General features: G+C 37.2%; 1 protein-coding gene and 1 long non-coding RNA gene across 5 annotated transcripts in view; one reads left to right on the plus strand and one right to left on the minus strand.

The window, feature by feature from the left end:
* sls (sallimus) overlaps positions 1 to 21608 on the plus strand; it is a 160011-nt gene that overhangs the window by 89074 nt on the left and 49329 nt on the right. For 2 of the 4 annotated variants that reach the window (XM_073982023.1, XM_073982024.1), the window contains exon 19: positions 15272 to 21418. The exons of 1 other annotated variant lie outside the window; for it this stretch is intronic. In XM_073982023.1, the coding sequence (XP_073838124.1) occupies positions 15272 to 21418 (6147 nt within the window). Of the gene's footprint in view, positions 1 to 2694; positions 2800 to 2922; positions 3957 to 10478; positions 10540 to 10789; positions 10832 to 15271; positions 21419 to 21608 lie in introns of all 4 variants that reach the window. One more of the 4 variants, XM_073982026.1, reaches the window with a different exon arrangement.
* LOC141401688 (uncharacterized) lies at positions 11013 to 15131 on the minus strand. Its single transcript, XR_012412419.1, has 3 exons — positions 15039 to 15131; positions 14851 to 14963; positions 11013 to 11646 (listed from the first exon to the last, which is right to left on the minus strand). It is a non-coding gene; the product is annotated as an uncharacterized lncRNA (long non-coding RNA).

The following is a 21608-nucleotide window of genomic DNA, read 5'->3' on the forward strand; positions in this document are numbered from 1 at the left end:
GACCTCTTCAGAGGTCTGATATTTCATAGAAGACATCTTCATTTGCCATATATTCGATAGAAAACTTATTCAGAATTCAATTATTCCATATAAGACCTCTCCAGGCGTATTTTAGTCCTTACAGGGCCCCTTTGGTTGTTTACTATTCCATAGAGAACGTCTTCAGTTCTCTGATATCCCTAGGAAGATCTATCCAAGATTCTGCTATTTGATAGAAAAGAAATCTCTAGTTGCCTGATATTCCATAGAAATTCTTCTCACCTTAGAAGACACCTACTTTTCCATAGAAGAGGCCTTCAACTGTCTGCCATTTTATAGCAATTCTGTTCAGTTCCATAGAAGTCCTCCGTATCTGTCCCCTTTTCCCTTCAGCTGTTTCCTATACCGTAGAAAACCTCTTCAATAGTCAACTATTCCATAGAAGACCTCCTAAGGCGTCTACTAATCCATTGAAGACCTTTTCAGGCGCCTGCTATTCTATAGAACATTTCTTCATGAGTCAACAATTCCATAGAATCTTTTCTATTCCATATAAGACCTCTTGAGAGTTTGCTATTCCATAGAACTATTCCATAGAAGATCCCTTTAGTTGTCTGCTATTCCGTAGAAAACCTCTTCAATAGTTAACTATTCCAAAGAAGATCTCCTCAGGCGTCTATTATTCCTTTGAAAACCCCTTCAGGTGTCTACTTTTTCATAGAAGACCTCTGTAGTTATCAACTTATTCCATGAAAATCTATTCATGAGTCTGCTACTCCATAAAAGACTCTTCAGGAGTATGTTACTCCATTGAAAACCTCTTCAGTAGTCAACTGTTCCAAAAAAGACATCCTCAGGCGTCTACTAATCGATAGAAGGCCTTTTCAGGCGTCTGCTATTCATTAGAAAATCTCTTCAGGAATCTGCTATTCCATATAAAACCTCTTCAACAGTCGACTATTCCATAGAAGAGATGGCGTCAGGCGTCTACTATACCTGTGAATACTTTTCCAGGCGTTTACTGTTCCATAGAATACCTCTTCCTTTGCCTGCTGTTCCATGACAAATCTCTTCACGCGTATGCTATTCCATAGAAGACCTCTTTAGTTGCCTGCTATTCCATAGCAGACAACTGCTAATCCCTAGAAAGTCACTTCAAGGATCTGCTACTATTCCAGAGAAGACCTATTCAGTCATCTGTTATTCCACATATGTAAGACCTCTTTAGTAGCCATAGTTGCCTATTCCATTGAAGACCTTTTCAGGCGCCTGCTATTCTATAGATCATTTCTTCATGAGTCAATAATTCCATAGAATCTATTCTATTCCATAGAAGACCTCTTGAGAGTTTGCTATTCCATAGAAGATCCCTTTAGTTGTCTGCTATTCCGTAGAAAACCTCTTAACTATTTCAAAGAAGATCTCCTCAAGCGTCTACTATTCCTTTGAAAACCCCTTCAGGTGTCTACTTTTCCATAGAAGACCTCTGTAGATGTCAAGTCATTCCATGAAAATCTATTCATGAGTCTGCTATTCCATAAAAGACTCTTCAGAAGTATGTTACTCCATAGAAATCCTCTTTAGTAGTCAACTATTCCAAAAAAAGACCTCCCCAGGCGTCTACTAATCCATAAAAGACCTTTTCAGGCGTCTACTATTCATTAGAAAATCTCTTCAGGAATCTGCTATTCCATATAAAACCTCTTTAACAGTCGACTATTCCATAGAAGAGCTGTCGTCTGGCGTCTACTATACCTTTGAAGACTTTTTCAGGCGTTTACTGTTCCATAGAAGACCTCTTCATTTGTCCGCTATTCCATGGCAAAATCTCTTCACGCGACTGCTATTCCATAGAAGACCTCTTAAGCTGCCTGCTATTCCATAGCAGACAACTGCTAATCCCTAGAAAGTCACTTCAAGAGTCTGCTACTATTCAAGACAAGACCTATTCAGTCATCTGCTATTCCACATATGTAAGACCTCTTTAGTAGCCATAGTTGCCTATTCCATTGAAGACCTTTTCAGGCGCCTGCTATTCTATAGATCATTTCTTCATGAGTCAATAATTCCATAGAATCTATTCTATTCCATAGAAGACCTCTTGAGAGTTTGCTTTCCATAGAAGATCCCTTTAGTTGTCTGCTATTCCGTAGAAAACCTCTTAACTATTCCAAAGAAGATCTCCTCAAGCGTCTATTATTCCTTTGAAACCCCCTTCAGGTGTCTACTTTTCCATAGAAGACCTCTGTAGTTGTCAAGTCATTCCATGAAAATCTATTCATGAGTCTGCTATACCATAAAAGACTCTTTCGGACGGCTGCTATATAATACAAGGCATATTTAAGCGTTTTATATTAAGAGAATACCTCTTCAGCTCCTTAGAAACCCTGTTCTATTCCCAAGATATAAATATTGATTATTTAAATAATTCCACTTTTACAAAAGCAGTATTCCAAAACTTTTTTATACAAACATAAAAAATATTACTCACCTTCTCAGACACAACTCAGAATCCACTGATACAGACAGTCATGTAAGTACATCTTTATGTTAAAAAAAAAACTTAAAAAAATATATTCAGCACAGTCCTGTGAACACAATGCCCAAACTTTTGTAAAATACATGTGCTAGAATAAGTTTTGCACAAAAATAAAATTTTTTTAAATTTTATTTTTTTTTCTTTTATGCTTTTCTTTTGATAATTTGCTTTTGTAGCTGCTAAATGCACGCCATCGCTTGTCAATGAAATGCACGATTGCCGTGCGGCAACAGGTGAAAAGGCTAAGTTCAAAGTACAGTTTGCAGGAAATCCAAAACCAGGTATTTAAAATCGACAACAACGACCACGATTATACGGACCAGATTTAGACAAAAATTCGCACAATCGTTCGGTCATCACTCAAAAATAATATTATGTTCTTTTTTCAAAAAAAAAACTTTTAGATATCCAATGGTACTTTAATAATGTACAACTTAGGGAATCGGACAAATATCACATGATTGTAGAGGAAAGCGAAGCCTATTTGGAAATTTTAAATATTACCTATGAAGATATTGGCTTCTATACATGTAAGCTTATTAATGAAATCGGTATGACCATGACCAGGGCCAAATTTGATATATCCTCAACAACGACAACAACGGAGGAGACAAAAGTCACCAAGGGCAAGGGTAAAGGCAAAAAGAAGGTGGTCAAAAAGCTGGCACCAGTGGTAGTGGTGGCCCAACCATATTGTTCCACAAGTGAGGAGGAGGAAACGACCACCACCACAACAACAACGCATGTGGTAACCACAGTTGAGCAGGAACCTCAAACCGAAGTAGAAACGACTATGGAGGTGATTCGAGTACGACAACCTGTTTCCATTTTGGTTGAACAAAGTGGCAAATCCGAGGTAATGGAAGTCAAGGAACGATCGGTCGTTGAACAGGAATCTGTTACATCCACCACCATCACATCTACCTCCTCCACAACAACAACATCTGTAGAAATAAGTGAAACCATAAAATCCATACGTTCGAAAATCTCTTCGAAAACCATTACCATTGAAGATGTATTGGAAATTAAACAACATCATGAAGTGAATACTTTGCTCGAAACAATTAATGCCTCCTCATTTGGTAGCATTGGTGAATCAACGCTGCGGGATTTGGCCACAATTGGTCTACTTGTACGCCATGGCTGTACAATTATAGAAATTATCTATTTGTATGAACAGAATATCTTTATTGCCTTGCAAAAGCCCGAAGCCCAATCGGCGTTGGTACAGTTGGTCGAACGAGAAGGACACGAGGAATTAATATCGGAGATATTGAGCGAATCGTCGAGCGAAGAAGAAACAATATTGGCTGCCACAGTAGGTTTTAAGGCCTTCATACGAATGATCCAGAAATATGAAATTACCATTGAGACGGTGATAAGGAAATTTGTGCGGGAAGATTTCATAAGTCAAGACTGGAAGATAGCCACAAAAGAGGTTTGGTGTTTTGATGGTTATGGTTATGTTTGTTTTGTTTTTGATTATTTATAATGGTAATGGAAGTTGTTTGTTTAATTGTTTGTTTGTATCCTGTTTGTTTAGGGGATAGGTAATTTAATGGTTATGTAGGGGAAGAAAATAACTTTTAAAATTGTCAGATTTCTAATTCAATTTATCGAAGGTCACACTAGACTGTTTCATGAAACAATTTCATGAAAACAAGGGTTTCTAGGTCGAGTTTCATGAAGTTGCTGTAGTGGGGAACTCGATCTATAAATACTTAAAAGTTTCAATGAAACCACTCTAGTGTGACCTTCGACTTACGAAACAATGTACAAATACGTATTTACGAAAAGGGAAATAGCCACAGTCTTCTTGACTTTAGTAGCAGTTATAAACATTCCATTTGTATTGTATACTTTTAGGCGCTACACTTTTCTTTTCATGTCAGTTTCACAGAAATATATTTATTAACTCTTATGCTACACGTTGAATCTTTCACATGTAACTTTCACAGCGTCTGGGAGAGAACGGAGTTGAAGGATCTGCCTTTCTCCCTTCTTACCAATAAATTAAAGAAAGTTTTGTATGAAAGTTATAACGTGTAACATAAGAGTAAATATATCATTCCATAACATTTCGAAAAGGGAATTAACTTAGGTCTTTTCAGAAATTAAAACTTTTCGTTTTGCTTTACTATGAAGTCAAACATGATTTGCTAAAAATAAAAAAACAGGATACACTAGTTGTACTTTCGAGGTTTTATATAACATTATATGTAGTTTATTGTTAATGTACACAAAAAGAATGCCATAATAATGAAGAAAAGTCAAAATTAGACAAAACTATTTACATACATTATCGTTATATGGGAAGTGAGGCCATCTTAATTACTTAAATATTTCAAAGAAGATATCTTCGGGAGTCTGCTATTCCATAGAAAACTTCTTCAGGTGTCTACTACTTTTTGAAAGACTTATTATTTAATCGTCTACTATTTTAAGAAGACATCTTCATGTGCCTGCTATCTTCAGGCGCCACTTATTCCATAAAAAACCTCAGTAGGCGTCTGATATTCCATAAAAACCCTTCAGGCATTTACTCTTCCATAGAAGACCACTTCAGTTGACTACTATTCCATAGAAAACCTCCGCAGACGTCTACTATTCCTTTGAAGACCTTTTCGGGTGTCTGCTATTCCGTAAAAATTTCTTCATAACTCAATCATTCCATAGAACATCTCTTTAGTTGTCTGCTATTCTATTGAAGACCTCTTTCTTCATGACTCAATCATTCCGAAGAAGACCTCTTTAGTTGTCTGCTATTCCATAGAAGACCTCTTAAGGGGTTTGATATTCCATAGAAGTCCTATTTATTAGTCTACTATTCCATAGAATACCTCTACATCTATCTTATATTCCGTAGAAAATAACTTCAGAAGTCTGCTATTCCATAGAAAACCTCTTCAATAGTCAACTTTTCCACAGAAGACCTATTTATGTGTCTGTTGTTCCACAGAAACCTCTTTGAAATCTGCTATTCCATAGAAAACCTCTTTAGGCATTTACTACTCTTTTGAAGATTTTCAAGATGTCTACAATTCCGTAGAAAACCTCTTTAGGCGTCTACTATTCCTTAAAAGACATATTCAGACGTATACTATTCTATGAAGACATCATCAGTTGTCTGCTTTTCCTTAAAAAAACTTCTTTGTGTTTATTTCAGCTCGAGTCCATATTTTGTTGCAATTCAATTGTTTGAATAACAACAAAATATTTTAAACTTCTTCAGTCATCTAATATTCCATAGAAAACCTGCGCAAGCCACTACCATCCATTGAAGACCTTTTCAGTTGTCTACTATTCCATAGAAAACTTCTTCATGAATCAACAATTCCATGGAAGACCTTTTCAGTTGTTTGCTGTTCCCTCGAAGTCTGCTATTCAATGGAAGACCTCTTCAGCGGTTTGCTAATCCTCTTTAATAGCCTATTATCCCATAGAAGACCTATTTAGGTGTCTGATATTCCATAGAAAACCTCTTCAGGCGTCTACTACTCTTTAGAAGACTTCTGCAGGCTTTTACAATTCCATAGAAAACCTGTTTAGGCGTCTACTATTCTGTATAAGACCTCGTTAGACGTCTAATATTCTAAGAAGACATCTTTAGTTGTCTGCTATTTCATAGAAAACCTCTTCAGGCGCCACTTATTCCGTACAAATCCTCATTAGGCGTTTGCTACTTCATAAAAAAAAACTTCTTCAGGTGTTTACAACTCCATTGTCTACTATTCCATAGAAAACTGTTTCAGTCATCTAATAATCCATTCAGGTGTCTGCTATTCCATTGAAATTCCTTCATGAATCAACAATTCCATAAAATACCATTCCAGTTGTCTGCTATTCCATAGAAGACCTCTTTATCTGTCTGATATTCCATAGAAAATCTCTTAAGAAGTTTGCTATTCCATAGATAACCTCTTTAATAGTCAAAAATTCCCATAGATAACTTCGTTAGGTATCTGCTATTCCATAGAAAACCTCTTTGAAGTCCGCTATTCCATACAAAACCTCTTCAGGCGTCTACTAATTTTTAGAAGACTTCTGCAGGCTTTTACAATTCCATAGAAAACCTCTTTAGGTGTCTACTATTCTGTAAAAGACCTCGTTAGGCATCTACTATTGTAAGAAGACTTCTTCAGTTGTCTGCTATTCCATCGAAAACCTTTTCAGGAGCCACTTTTTCCATACAAAACCTCATTAGGCATCTGCTATTCCATAAAAAATCCTCTTCCTATTCCACAGAAGACCACTTCCGTTGACTACTATTCCATGGAAAACTTCCGTAGACGTCTACTATTCCATTGAAGACCTTTTCGGGTGTCTGCTATTCCATTGAAATCATTCCAAAGAAGACCTCTTTAGTTGTGTGCTATTCCGTAGAAAACCTCTTCAGGGGTTTGATATTCCATAGAAGTCATATTTATTATCTGCAGGCTTTAACAATTCCATAGAAAACCTCTTAAGGCGACTAATATTCTGTACAAGACCTCGTTAGACGTCTAATATTCTAAGAAGACATCTTTAGTTGTCTGCTATTTCATAGAAAAACTATTCAGGCGCTACTTATTTCGTACAAATCCTCATTAGCCGTTTGCTATTTCAAAAAAAAAAAACTTTTTCTGGTGTTTACTACTCCATAGAAGACCACTGCAGTTGTCTACTATTCCATAGACAACTTTTTCAGTCATCTAATATTCCATTCAGGTGTCTGCTATTCCATTGAAATTTCTTCATGAATCAACAATTCCATAAAAGACCTTTTCAGATGTCTGCTATTCCATAGAAGACATCTTCAGCTGTCTATAGAAAATCTCTTAAGAAGTTTGCTATTCCATAGAAAACCTCTTTAATAGTCAAAAATTCCCATAGATAACTTCGTTAGGTGTCTGCTATTCCATAGAAAACCTCTTTGAAGTCCGCTATTCCATACAAAACCTCTAATTTTTAGAAGACTTCTGCAGGCTTTTACAATTCCATAGAAAACCTCTTTAGGTGTCTACTATTTTGTAAAAGACCTCGTTAGGAATCTACTATTCTAAGAAGGCATCTTCAGTTGTCTGCTATTCCATCGAAAACCTTTTCAGGAGCCACTTTTTCCATACAAAACCTCATTAGGCATCTGCTATTCCATAAAAAATCCTCTTCCTATTCCATAGAAGACCACTTCCGTTGACTAGTATTCCATGGAAAACTTCCGTAGGCGTCTACCATTCCACTGAAGACGTTTTCAGTTATCTATTATTGCATAGAAAACTTCTTCATGAATCAACAATTCCATAGAAGACCTTTTCAGTTGTTTGCTATTCCCTCGAAGTCTGCTATTCCATGGAAGACCTCTTCAGCGGTTTGCTATTCCACAGATGATCCCTTTATAGGTCTACTAATCCATATAAGACCTCTCCAGCTGTCTGGTATTCTTCAGAAGTTTGCTATTCCATAGAAATCCTCTTTAATAGGCTATTATCCCATAGAAGACCTATTTAGGTGTCTGCTATTCCATAGAAAACCTCTTTAGGCGTCTACTACTCTTTAGAAGACTTCTGCAGGCTTTTACAATTCCATAGAAAACCTCTTTAGGCGTCTACTATTCTGTATAAGACCTCGTAAAGCGTCTAATATTCTAAGAAAACATCTTTAGTTGTCTGCTATTTCATAGAAAACCTCTTCAGGCGCCACTTATTCCGTACAAATCATCATTAGGCGTTTGCTTTTTCATAAAAAAAACACTTCATCAGATGTTTACAACTCCATAGAAGACTACTTCAGTTGTTTACAATTCCATAGAAAACCTTTTCAGTTATCTAATATTCCATTCAGGTGTCTGCTATTCCATTGAAATTTTTTCATGAATCAACAATTCCATAAAAGACCACTTCAGTTGTCTGCTATTCCCTGGAAAGCTGATATACCATAGAAAACCTATTCAGGGGTTTGATATTCCATAGAAGACATTTTCAGCTGTCTGATATTCACAAGTTTGCTATTCCATAGAAAACCTCTTTAATACTCAACTATTCCATAGAAGATTTCGTTAGGTGTCTGCTATTCCATAGAAATCCTGTTTGAAGTCTGCTATTCCATAGAAAACTTCTTCAGGCGTCTACTACTCTTTAGAAGACTTCTGCAAGCTTTTGCAACTCCATAGAAAACCTCTTTAGGTATCTACTATTCTGTAAAAGACCTCGTTAGGCATCTACAATTCTAAGAAGACATATTCAGTTGTCTGATATTCCATCGAAAACCTTTTCAGGCGGCACTTCTTCCATACAAAACCTCATTAGGCATCTGCTATTCCCTAAAAATCACCTTCAGGTGTTTACTATTCCATAGAAGATCACGTCACTCATCTAATATTGCATAGAAACCCCCTTAAGTCATCTAATATTTCATAGAAAAACTCCTCTGGTGTCTACGCGTCTATTATTACATAGAAAACTTCTTCAGGAGACAACTATTCCATAGAAGAACTCTTTAGGCATCTGTTATTCTATATAAAACCTTTTCAGACGTCCGCTACTCCATGGAGAACCTCTTCAAGTGTCAACTATTCCACAGAATACCTCTTCAGACGTTTACTATTCCATAGAGAAACTCTTTAAGCGTTTACATTGCCATAGAAACCCCGCCCCGCGTTCTATATGACAGGAGACATTTTCAAGCGTCTACTATTTCAAAGAAGATACCTGCGGATGTCGGTGTATTTCATATAAAACATCATTAGGTGCCTGCTATTCCAATGAAAACCTCCTCAGGCATCTATATATACTATTCCATATAAATCATCTTTAGGCGTCTGCTATTCCATAGAAGAGCCCTTCAGTTGTCTAATATTCTATAGAAGACATCTTCAGACTCAAAAACAAAAGTTTATTCTGTCTTCGACATGATGGTGATGGACGCCAAGTATGTTTGAACGAAATCCGTTTCAAATAATTTTCAGTCATTCATACATTGAGGTATTTCCCACACAAAATTTCAAAATTGATCACAAAATGCAATTTTGAATATTTTTGTGTCAGGCAGCCTTTATTATAACGGTACGACGGTTTTTCTGCGGCATGTCCATACTTCCCGAGATAATGGCCCAAAAGCCCTTAAAAACCGACGGCACCAACTGATTGAGAGAAACGCTAACTTACGAATTAAGTATCCTATTTGGCCGAAACTTTCTACATCGTAAAATTTATTCCAAGAGGGTCTTCAAGTACATCTCTTACAAAAGTTCAGCATCACTTAAGTCCAGTTTAGGGCATATTTGATGAATTTTTGGAAACTTTTACGGAAGCTACTCCTTATGACTTTGTTTACAGCTATATTATGTTTTTCGTGGGCAAGTCCATACTTCCTGAAATAATGGTACAAAAACCTCTGCGGGCACCAACTGAAATTACTAATTGACATGATAACATCCGAATAGCACTAGTAGGTACTAGCCTTCTAGTACCTCTTTTACAAATTTTCGTTCAAGATTACATGGATATAGTTCTTCAGATTACAAGGATATATTTTTGTGGGCATGTCCATGATTGCTAACATAATGACCGAAAAGCTCTAAAGAAAGTTTCGGCGATCAACTAAAACGGTTTGTTGTTGGCAAAGAAATTACTCCCAAAATTAACTCCAATTCCAAGATGAACTATGACGGTATTTTCCAACAGGTATCTCCTGCGCAAAAGTTCAACACTTTTGCGCTTTATATAACTTTAAAGCCGTGTAACGGATCGTGATGAAATTTTAATAGCGGGTAGTGTCACGATTCTCTGATAAAATAAAATGAGTTTTCTTCATTATAATGGCATTTTGTTTCTGTTTGATGATGTCAGGATACAACTCGTTGTGTTAATTGTTCTATTGTTCGTTTTTTTGTTGTTCTCCTTCAACGAATATATGCATTTATAATGACATTTCAATTATTTTCTTGCAAAACAAACAAAATTGTACCCAACAATTTGTATAGCGGACTGTTGAGACCACACATGTCTTTGAAAGTCGAGAAGCTGTGACTCATATTAAAATTGGTAAGCAGCATTGCTTCTTGTAGGCATAAACAATTACTAATTTGTGTTAAAGTAGTAATAATTAGTTAATTAATTTTTATTAAATTATTTATTATTTTATTTTATTTATTTTTATGCAAATGCCCAACAATTGCTTTAAACGCTTCAAACGCTTGGCTGGCTTTGAACATTTTTGTTTTGTTACCATAATATTGCAATCCCAACAACAACAATAAAAAACATCCAACATCGGCTTTAAAAAAATAAACAGAGGAAACAATCGTCGAGGAACGTACCATAATCGTCGATGAAGGTTTGGAAATAGAAGATTCAGAACCACTGTAGAAAAAATAAAATAATTAAAAACCCGCCAACCTTAAACTTAATTAAAATAATAATAATAATTAAAATAATTAAAAACCAAAAACCTCATCAACAACAACTACAACATGAAACAACAGCAACTATAAATCACATATTTTTAAATTTTTACAACAACAACAACAACCATCCAGCCATGACAACATGATATTTTTCCAAATTACAACAACAACTAAATGGCATTATACAAATGTATAACTTTCAAATAAAAAAACACTAATTTTGGTAAACAAAAAATTAATAATAATAATAATCCAAAAGAAAAAAATTCTTTAACAACTTTCTGTTTCACTTCTGGATTGTAGTGTCTTTTTTCCACTTTTACTCTAAACAAAAACTTTGTTTTAATAATTTCTTAAAACTATTTCCAGGCTCACTATTGTATCCTCCATCCAGCCAATTTTAAATACTAATTACTAATTTATTTTTCTTTAACTTTGTTAACAAATTTTAACTTTTAAAAAGCTAGCACAGTTTAACTGCTTTAAATTGACGCCATAAGAGCCAACATATTCTGTTATCATATAAGCTTAAGAAAAACCGCCAACAACTCAAGCCTGTCCTCAACAAGTGGTCTACAGCAATGCTTTAGTTTTAATTTCTTATGATCTGCCTTATTGCTACATATACAACTGTAATTATATGCTATGCCCAAGCCATGTTTATTTGCTCGCCGAACTACATACATATGTACATAGCTTGTTGCAAAATCTCGTCCTTAATAAAAGCTCAAAACACGATATGAACCTAAGGTAAGTTCCACTTTAGTTTTTTTTCATTTTTTTTTTTTTTTTTTTTTTTTTTTTTTTTTTTGATGAATGCAAGAATTTTGAATTAGTATTTTATTTAAATTATGTCGATCTCCAAACCGTTTATTTTGTTCGACGTAAACTATAAGAAAATACCTTTGAACTAAATCAATATAGAGCCATAATTGTGATGGAAATAGGTAGTAGTTATAATAGGCCATTTAGATATGATCTCATTAGCCGGATTTAGAGCAGGATTTATTTGCTAAGTCTGGCGATAATCTACTAAATTTCCCATACAAAAATAAATCCTCGTATTGAGTGAATTTGTTTTATATCCGGCATAAATCCTCGTATACAACTCTGTTTTTTGCTACATGTTGCTATAAAATACAAAAAGTTACAAGCTGGCACAAGAAACAAGGTCGATGCATCGGCGAATTGCTATAACAAAATTAATTTAAAATTACAAAATTTGTAAACAAGGCGAAAAGTGCAAGTATTAATCAATAAAATTCACTTGACACTTGCAGGCAGAGCTCCGATTCACTCGCGAGTAAAAATTTGGGGAGAGAGAGGTGGTAATTTTTTTTTTTTGGGTGCAATATTTTTTGTGGTTTTTGGGCAAGTTTATTTTGTGGTGAGATAAGTTTTTGTTTCGTGTTGGGGAGGGGGCAAGTTTCTCCCCTCAACTTGCTCGAAGTCGAGAAGAGTTTCACATGCGAGTGGAATTCGAGCGAGTATTCGGGCCTCTGCTTGCAGCTAATAGTGCGTTTGCATTTAGCCGTAGTTAATGAACCCACTGGATTTCAAATGTCAATTCCATAGTGCAAACGTCACATAAATTCTCAAAAGGAACGTTAACCCGATAAAATTATCTAATAGGGCATTTAGATATGAGTTCATTAGCCGGATTTAGCGGCATTATCAGGTTTTATTTGCTAAATCCGGCCATAGTCTACCAGATTTCCCATACAAAAATAAATCCTTGTATTGACTGGACTTGTTTTAAATCCGGCATAAATCCTCGTACACAACTCTGTTTTTTGCAACATGTTGCTAGCAAATACAAAAAGTTGCAAGCTGACACAAGAAACAAGGTAGATGCATCGGTGAAATGTCAACATTTGTAAACAAGGCGAAAAAATTAAATTTGCTTTGATATACAAAGTTGATTTTAATCAACCAAGACTAATATTTACGATGTCTAAACGATAAAAATAATTCATTACTTGTTCATTAGTTAGCATTCGTAGCATAATGTGCTAACATTTTCAATATTAAACAATAAATTTGTAATTTGCCGCATGTGTTTTGAGACGAATTCAATTTGCAACAATTTCTTTTGACGTTTCAAATTCGATCAGATGGGCTGATGCATCTACCTTGGTAATTGAGCTATGAACAAAAATCAGCTGACTGCCAATTAAATTCAAAGGTATATGTAAATGCAATGAGATTTGTACTGGATTTATTAAATCCAGTTGAGGATTTATGGCTAGTCTAAATGAGCTGTAATCAAAACAAACACATAATTCATTTGACAGATATTTTATGGAATTGACAACTTAAATGACACATGTTTCATAAAAACTGTTAAATGTAAATTACCTTTAATAAATAGTAGTATAGTAGGTTTAACTAATCTTCAAAGATAACGTCTACAAATCTTTGTTCCGCCAAAGGATTTGCAACAAATAAAACGAAGTTTTGTTTAGATTACGATTCCACAACACAGTATTTACTCTACTTCACTCATTTACTTGACTAAGTACAGAGCTTTACTTCTTGTCTAATTGACGGTTTTAGTTCGTGAGTAGATTTACAACGAACTGACTGCCTTACAGGTTTCCGGTTTTTTTTGCCCAATCCCTTGTTGTTAGCGATTTTTCTAGACGGAAGATCTGGTAACATTTCGAATGTAAACAATTCAACAGAGCGACAAACACACAACTCGCATTAAACGTACAAATATGAGAGAATTGAAAGAGCAACAATGACGTCACTGAACTATACAAACAAATTTAAAAGGGAGTACAACAAAAACAATAGCAAAAGACACTAAGCCAGAGTAAGCACCATACTTTTCTATGGCATACTTTACGGGGCGTCATTGTGTGAGGGTATGCTTTTTCAATGGATTGAATTGTGTGTGTGTGGAGAGGGCAACGTTTAATGAGCGCACGTGAGCGCTCTCTCGCCTGACGCTGCATTAAGCGATAATTGCTTTGATTGTAGTAAAACAGCGCCAGGCAAGAGAGCGCACACGTGCTCTCAGTGAACGGTTCTCTCTCAACACACAAAATTCAACTAATTAAATGACACTCACACAATGACACCCCCAAAAGTATGCAATAGAAATAGATGGTGCATATCGCTGTAGTAAAACGAATGTGAATTAACGATTGAAAGAAAGAATTCCATACAGTAGTTGTTGTTGTAAACCTAATAAAGTAATAGTACGTTTATATATACCTGGATTTAACAAACCCACTGGGTTTCAAATGTCTATTCCTTTGCGTATACGTCAAATAAATCCTCATAAAGAAGGTTAACCCTGCAAAAGGTTATAATATAAACATGGCCTTACTACTTGATACAACTTTACGTTACAATCCAAATTTTTAAATCAACGGAAATTAATTTAAAAATTTGAATTGTAACATAAAGTTGTATCAAGTAGTTACTTTATTAGGTTTACAACAACAACTACTGTATGGAATTCTTTCTTTCCATTCGCTTTACTACAATCATGCAATTATCGCTTAGTGTCAGTTTCCCTAGAGTATTTTGCTATTGTTTTTATTGTACTACCTTTTACTTTTGTTTTGATAGTTCAGTGACGTCGTTGTTGCTCTTTCAATTCTCTCGTATTTGTCATCCTTCCATAGCGGGCCAACCGCTCCAGATATACTATCTTCATCTTCGATCTATGTCGTTCGCTCCTAAGCATGTGATATTCGACGTCATTTATTTTCATGACACTTGCCAATTTTTGTACATGTATAGGAACAGCTGGATTTTTTGGTTACTGGATTGAAAACAAACCAGTCAATACGAGGGATTTAAAATAAAACCCAATTATCCGCCAAATCCGGATAATAAAGTCACATCCAAATGGCAAATGGGGTTCGGGGATGAAAATTTAAACCTGCTAAGTCAAAAACTCTTGCATTCACATTAATTATTTTTAAAAAATTACCAAAAAAAAATCTGAAAACATGAAAATGTTTGTCTGTTTCACATCCACTCTCTCCTCTGTCTTCTTCTCTTTGTCTATGTGAAATTGATTTTCTTGATTTGAAAAAATAACACCTAAAAAATACAAATTTCATCAAATTAAAAAAAAAAACATATAAAAAAAAAATAACATATTTCATTCAAACTCACCCAACTGACAACAAAACACGTTCAACATCACATTAACCCAGCCATTCAACAATATCCACCATTGTACAGTACTAAGCTGATGAAAAATCTGAAATTAAAAAAAAAGAAACAAATTTGTATGATTTCCAATATTTTTGTGTCGTACCGAATTTTGTTTTGTCTTTTGTTCTGTAAATGAAATTTGGGAACAAAAAAAATTTAGTTAAATTTCGCTTACAAATCACAATTCACAGAAACAACATTAGTGGAACAGCATGAAAAGCAACAACAACAACAAATTATACAACAAGTGGAAGTTCAAGAACAGATACAACAACAACATAAACAAGTCCAATACATACAGGAAACTATGATCACACAACAAGAAGAACAACAGCAACAACAAATCGATAGGAAAACGAAAAAAGTGAAAAAACTTAAAATTAAAAAACAGGAACAGGAGGATTCTAGTGTGGTGGTGGTGCCTATCGATGCTAGTCAGGACGAAATTATACAAGAATTGGAAACAGTTGAGGGTATTGATACACCGATAATTGAAAAACTTACACCATATGCAATGCCCCAAGAGACAATGGAGACGACGGCCTTAAGTGAGTTGCCTCTCATGGCAAGCGATGAGAAACCCAAGATCGCCCAGGCCACAAAGTCTTTGGTATCGCAGCAAACTGTTGTGGTTCAAGAGCAATACCAAGCAATGGAAATCGAGCAGGAAGTCAAGGCAATTAAACATCCCAAAGAAGTGGTTAGTGAAACTGTCGAGGGTGTGGAACTTAAGGCTCCCAGTGTTGTCGAGCAATTGGCAACAGAAGAACCAAGCGAATTGGCACCTCTCAAAGCCACAAAAACCAAAGCCAAACGAAGCAGGAACATAAGTGAGCGCAAATCACTGATAGTGGAAACGACCACGGTGGAGGAGGCAACAAAAGACAGTGTTCCCATCAAAGAGCAACATGCTGATCGGAAACTGATACCTTTGCCGGCTGCCCAGCAACAACAAGAAGTCATGGTAACGGAAAATATTGAGAAATTAGCTATGGAAAAATTGCCACAAGCAGAAGATAGCCGACCTACAATGGTTGTTAAATCTCAAACGGGTTTGGTTGTGCAGGAAGTTGTTAGCAGTGAAATGACTGAGAAAGACATAACTGCGGAAAAACCTCACGGCCTGGAAATTCCCCAAACAATGGTTTCTACAGAATCCAGTGTAGAAGTGGCCCAAGTACAAATACATGATACCATTAAGGAATTAAAGCCTAAATCAAAGCAAGCATCGGAAAAGTCACAAACGTCATTTGTAGAACACAAATCGTACATAGCTCAGCAACCATTCGCCGGAGAAGTTGAAGCAGAATTTGTGGATCAACAATCGAAACCCCATGAAGTGAAGGCCAAAGAAGTGGTTAAAAATATCTCGACCCCAGTGGAAATTACTGAAAATAAGGCCATGGAGGGCCTTCAAGATATGCCTGCTAAAAAAGCAGAACTTCCACAGAAAGCCACAGATAAATTGGTAGTTTTGGAAAGTTTCCAAGCAACTCAGGCGGATCTACAAAGTCCTTTGGAAGAACTCAAGGCAATATTCCCTGTCGATACAGGCAAAAAGGCTGAAGTTCAACTTCAACAACTATCACATCTCACGTGTAAAGAGGAATTCATTGAAGAATCCAAGCCTGAACAATTGGAAATACCCCAAACATTAACATCAATGGCGGAGCTGCAAGGTGAAGTACCTCACCTAGTAAGTCACGAGGTTACCACCACTCTGACTAATGAATCCAGTCAAGACATGTCAATAGCCTCGCTGGAAATAAAGACAGTTTCCAAACAAACCATAAGTGAAGCTCACACAACGCTTGTGGAAACTCAACATGACCAAGTGTTGGACACATTAAAGGAACAAGGCTTTGAAATGCCCACACCTCAAAAAGGCAAAGCCAATGTGGAAGGCACCACAATTGTGGCAGATGTCACACAAATCTTGGCTGAAGAAAAAGAAATTCCTATTGAAACTGCTGAAGCGAAAATGGTTAGCCCACTTGAGTCCAATGTCATGGAAAACGTCAATGCTTTAACAATATCGGCACAACAAATTGTCGAAAGAGAAGAAACCATGAAATCCTTTGAACAACCGGAACTACAGAAAGCTGGAGAACATTCCATTTGGCAAGAATTGAAGGCGCCCAATGTGGCCCTCATACAAACCGAAATGACAACTAAACCTTTGGACAAACAACAAGACGCTCCCTTACATGCCCATGCCCAAGTGGATTCCACAAATGCCAGTCTTACCTATGCCACAACTTTACTCGAATCCGGCACTCCAATGCCAGTTATATCTAAAGCTAAAGATTTCAAAATTCAACCCAGTATCGCTGATAGTTCCGTGAATTTAGAAATATATGAAATAAATGTTTCCGAAAGTTTGGCCCCTCAACCCTCGGCGGAAAAGCCCGCTGACCATCGAGCTTCTGTACAACAAGATGAACAAAAATTAAAATATCTTCAAACCACACAAGCGATTATTTTTGAGACATCTGAGGAGTCCCGTGTAAAAGTGGAATATGAAAAGCCGACCACAACCAAATATCTGCAAGCCCAACATGCGGTCCAACAAATAGCTCAAACCGTAATGGACTTGCCCGCACCAATGGCAGATATTAAAAAGCCAGAAATGCAACAAACACAAGCTAATGTGGAGGTAGTACATTCGTTGGAGACCCTTGAAGTGCCCGTACATGACAAAGAACATATTTTGGATATACCTGACCAACCCACAGTCAAAGAGGCAACGTTGGGCGCCACAAATCTGTTGCAAATAGCCCAGACACTTACTACCGAAACTGTAGAACATTCTCAAAAACTTGTGCCCCAAGATCTTAAAGAGCAACAGGCAATAACCAGCTTGGATCGAGAAATCATCCCTGCCCTTAGTTGCGAAATGCAAGGTTTAGAATCGGTAGCCAACTACGACAGTAGTACTCAGCTAAAATCCACCACCATTGGTGAGATTTCGCTACAGGAATATAATCCAGCATTAGATGTAGCTGAAGTAAATGTCAGCGAAAGAGAAACGATACAAGCAGATATTAAAATTCCGCAAGAAACCTCCGCCGAAACCAAACTTAGTTCTGAACTATTAAAATCCTTGCAAGTGAACAAGGAAGTACTATTTGAAGTTCCGGATAAATTCCAGGGCATACCGTCCTTGGAAACCAAAGGTCAACATATTGAAATTGAGAAGCTGCAGGAAATCTCCGTTAAATCTGTAGATTTATATGAACGTGAAGTTGGTTTAAGTTCCAAAGAAATACCCAAACCTCAGGAAGCCCAAGTTGTTCTAAAAACCCAACCCCAGCTGGCCATATCCCAGAAGGAGGAAGTATTGGAAACTTCGGAGGACCACAAGATCACAGAAATCAGCCACGATTATGCCCTGCTCATTACTCAAGATGTCCATCTGAAGTTGGCCCTTAAGGAAGGAGTGCTGCAACAAGATTCCACTTCAGCTTTGGAGGAATTCAAAACTGCAGCAGTACAAGCCAAATGTAGCAGTGAACTTTTGTCTGAGACCACGAACGAGCAACCACTGGTACTGGAAGGAACTATGACCAAAGAACAAGATCAGCGATTTAAGGAAGAACACTTAACGCCTGCACTACATGAAAGTCCCGCGTATGCTTTGGAAGAGAGCAGGGCTCTAATTATGGAACAAGAACAAAAACTGGACCTCACCACCATCACCGAAAAAATGGCCCAATCTTCAATAACTGAGGCCTTTAATCTGCCATTAGCATCAAAGACAAAGATCATGGAGGGTTTGGGAGACATCAAGGAAATGGAACAAGAAAAACATAAAGCCAAGTCCACAAGTGACGAACGTTCTCTACAACTGGGCACCGTAGATAAGACACAAATTCTTGAAAGCCTTGGAGAAGTACTTGGCGCCCAAATACCACAAACCACCGAAGCCAAAATTCAACATGTCTTGGATGAAGCTCTTCTAATTGAAGCCAACGAAACTGTGGAACTGGAAGGAGTCTTAGAAGCAGAGAAACCAGCAACTCAGACGACATCTAAAGTTTCAAATGTTCAGCAACTTAATTTGCCACTTGTGGAAGAGATCAAAACTCAAGAATCCGTTCAAGATTCGGCTACCCCAACACCACAAAGTTCAACCAGAGCTACAACGAATATTGAAGGTGCCCAAAAAGAATTATTGGTCACGGAAATCCAAGGTCTTGAGGAGTCTGGACATTTGGCAGAACCTAAGCAACCTGCTGCCCAGGCCAGCATCGCTGTAGATGAGCACTTCAAAACCACCCAAATTGAAACACTGCAAGACACGCTACACAAGGAGTTAGAAATTAAGGAATTTGCGCCAAGCGAAGAAAAACCAAAGACATTCATTGAAGGAATGCTCCGTGAAACCATTACCAGCAAGCCCATGGCCTTGGAGGAGACTACGCATTTGGAAATTTTCCAAGCCCCTACAAATTTGGCTAAATCAATTAGCGAAGATACCCTGAAGCAGCCCATATTGCAACAACTTATCACAACAATGGACAAAGAAAGTGAGCTGCAGCCCTTCAGAGGGGAAACGATTCAGGCCGCAGCCAAACTTCCAGCCATACAAGGCGAATTAGTTATAGAAGAAATAAAGACATTAGAACAATTGGAAAAGTTGAAAGAGATCCCTGTCCAGGACTACATGGCCCAAACATCGTTCACGGACACACCAACCAAAATACAAACTATCAGCTCTACAGTTATTCTGGAAAAAGAAACCCAAATATCTTTGGAAATGCCAAGGGGCGAACAGGTATTAGATGTCACAGGAGCACCACAACAACTAGAAAAGACAATCTCCGAAGTGATAACCTACGAAGGAACAGCTCCACTTAAAGATATTCCCAAAGTGGATGAAAAACATCCAATAATCTCTACCAACGAAACGACCCAACGTATTCCTCAAATATCCACCGAACAAGTTTTCACCAAAGAATCCCATATAGAACCTTTGAAAATGGACAGGGAAAAGGCCGTAAAAGTTCGCGACAACTTCGAAGCCTTGATTGCCGAAGAAAATGTCGGCATCAGCAGCATAACCGAATCCTATGAATTTAATAAGCAAACAGAGGTTTATCCAAAAATTATAGAAGATACCAGCAAATTCCAAGCCCAGACCGTTGAAGCAACAATTACCTATGAAGATACACCTAATCTGACAACAACACAACGCTACGAACAAGCCGTTACCATTGAAAGCGAAAACAAACATTTGCTTCAAACCTCCACCGTTCAAATTTACGAGAGTTTTGGTGAAGAGAGTGGCGATTTTAAGCCAAAAACTGCAGAGACCACAACATCCATTGCTTTGCCCGAACTAAAGGCCAGCGTCATTCAAGAAATTGTAACCGGTGCCGGTATTGATTCTCTATCACAACAAACTCCGCAACCTAGTCAAACATTACCCCTCGAAACTCTTCAGCATTCGGAAAATCTCACTACTCACACTGTTACCACTTTCGAAAGTACACAAAAATTGCCAGAAACCGTTGACACGACAACACACCAAGTCCACATTACCTTGGCAGAAACCACACACCACTTGGCAACTACAACAGACACCACGACTGATCAGGATGTAACACAGATGGCCGTGGAAATGCCAGAAGAACAGAAGCCACTTGCAAGAATCCAAACACAAAGTATGTATCTCAATGAAACAGAAACTATACCCACTGAAAATACACATGCACTCGAAACGCAACAAATGCCAATGATGCACGAAACTAAGGTTACTCCAACAACACCAAATCACACATACAGCACAAGTACAGTAAACACCTACGAACAAACAGAAACTCTGAAACCCCCTGAATTGCAAAACACCGAACCGCATATTGAAAGCCATGAGCTGCAAACTACAGCACTCAGTACCACACACCTTACCGGTGACACACTAACTCCTTTAGCCGAACATCTAAAATTGACAATGCACACCGCCCGCACCAACATTGAACCCACACAACCACTACACGAACTTTCCACACAGCAGCTACTGGAGAAAGAAACCCAGCTTAACGAAAGCACACTCCCTCACAGTAAAACTCCTACAGCTGACACTGAGCCAGAGCAGCGACTACAATCTGCTATCACAAATACTGTTCACACTTCTACTTCCACTGACAGAACCCCAGAACTTCCACTACAAAAGCCCATAGCAAATACTGTCGTTAATATTGTAAACTTTTCAGAATATCTCACAGCAGATACAATACCATCTCATCCAATCACAGAAATTACAGAGTCACACGACGATGTTGATTCGTCATCTACAAAACCACCACAAACACCTTACACGGTAACTCAACTTTCCGGTAAGTATCTAGTCGCTAGGCACATAGAGCGTAGTAGGAACATGGCGTAATACTTTTCAAAGCCCCCATCATTCGATACTCGAACATTGGAACAACAACAAAAACACATAATACACAATTAATATAATAAAAACAACAACAGAAACACAAACAACTTATAACCAAACTAACCCTCCTAACATTCTATTAT

This window comes from Musca autumnalis, unplaced genomic scaffold, assembly GCF_047663935.1.
Source record: "Musca autumnalis isolate F117 unplaced genomic scaffold, ASM4766393v1 scaffold_4, whole genome shotgun sequence".
Classification (NCBI taxonomy): domain Eukaryota; kingdom Metazoa; phylum Arthropoda; class Insecta; order Diptera; family Muscidae; genus Musca; species Musca autumnalis.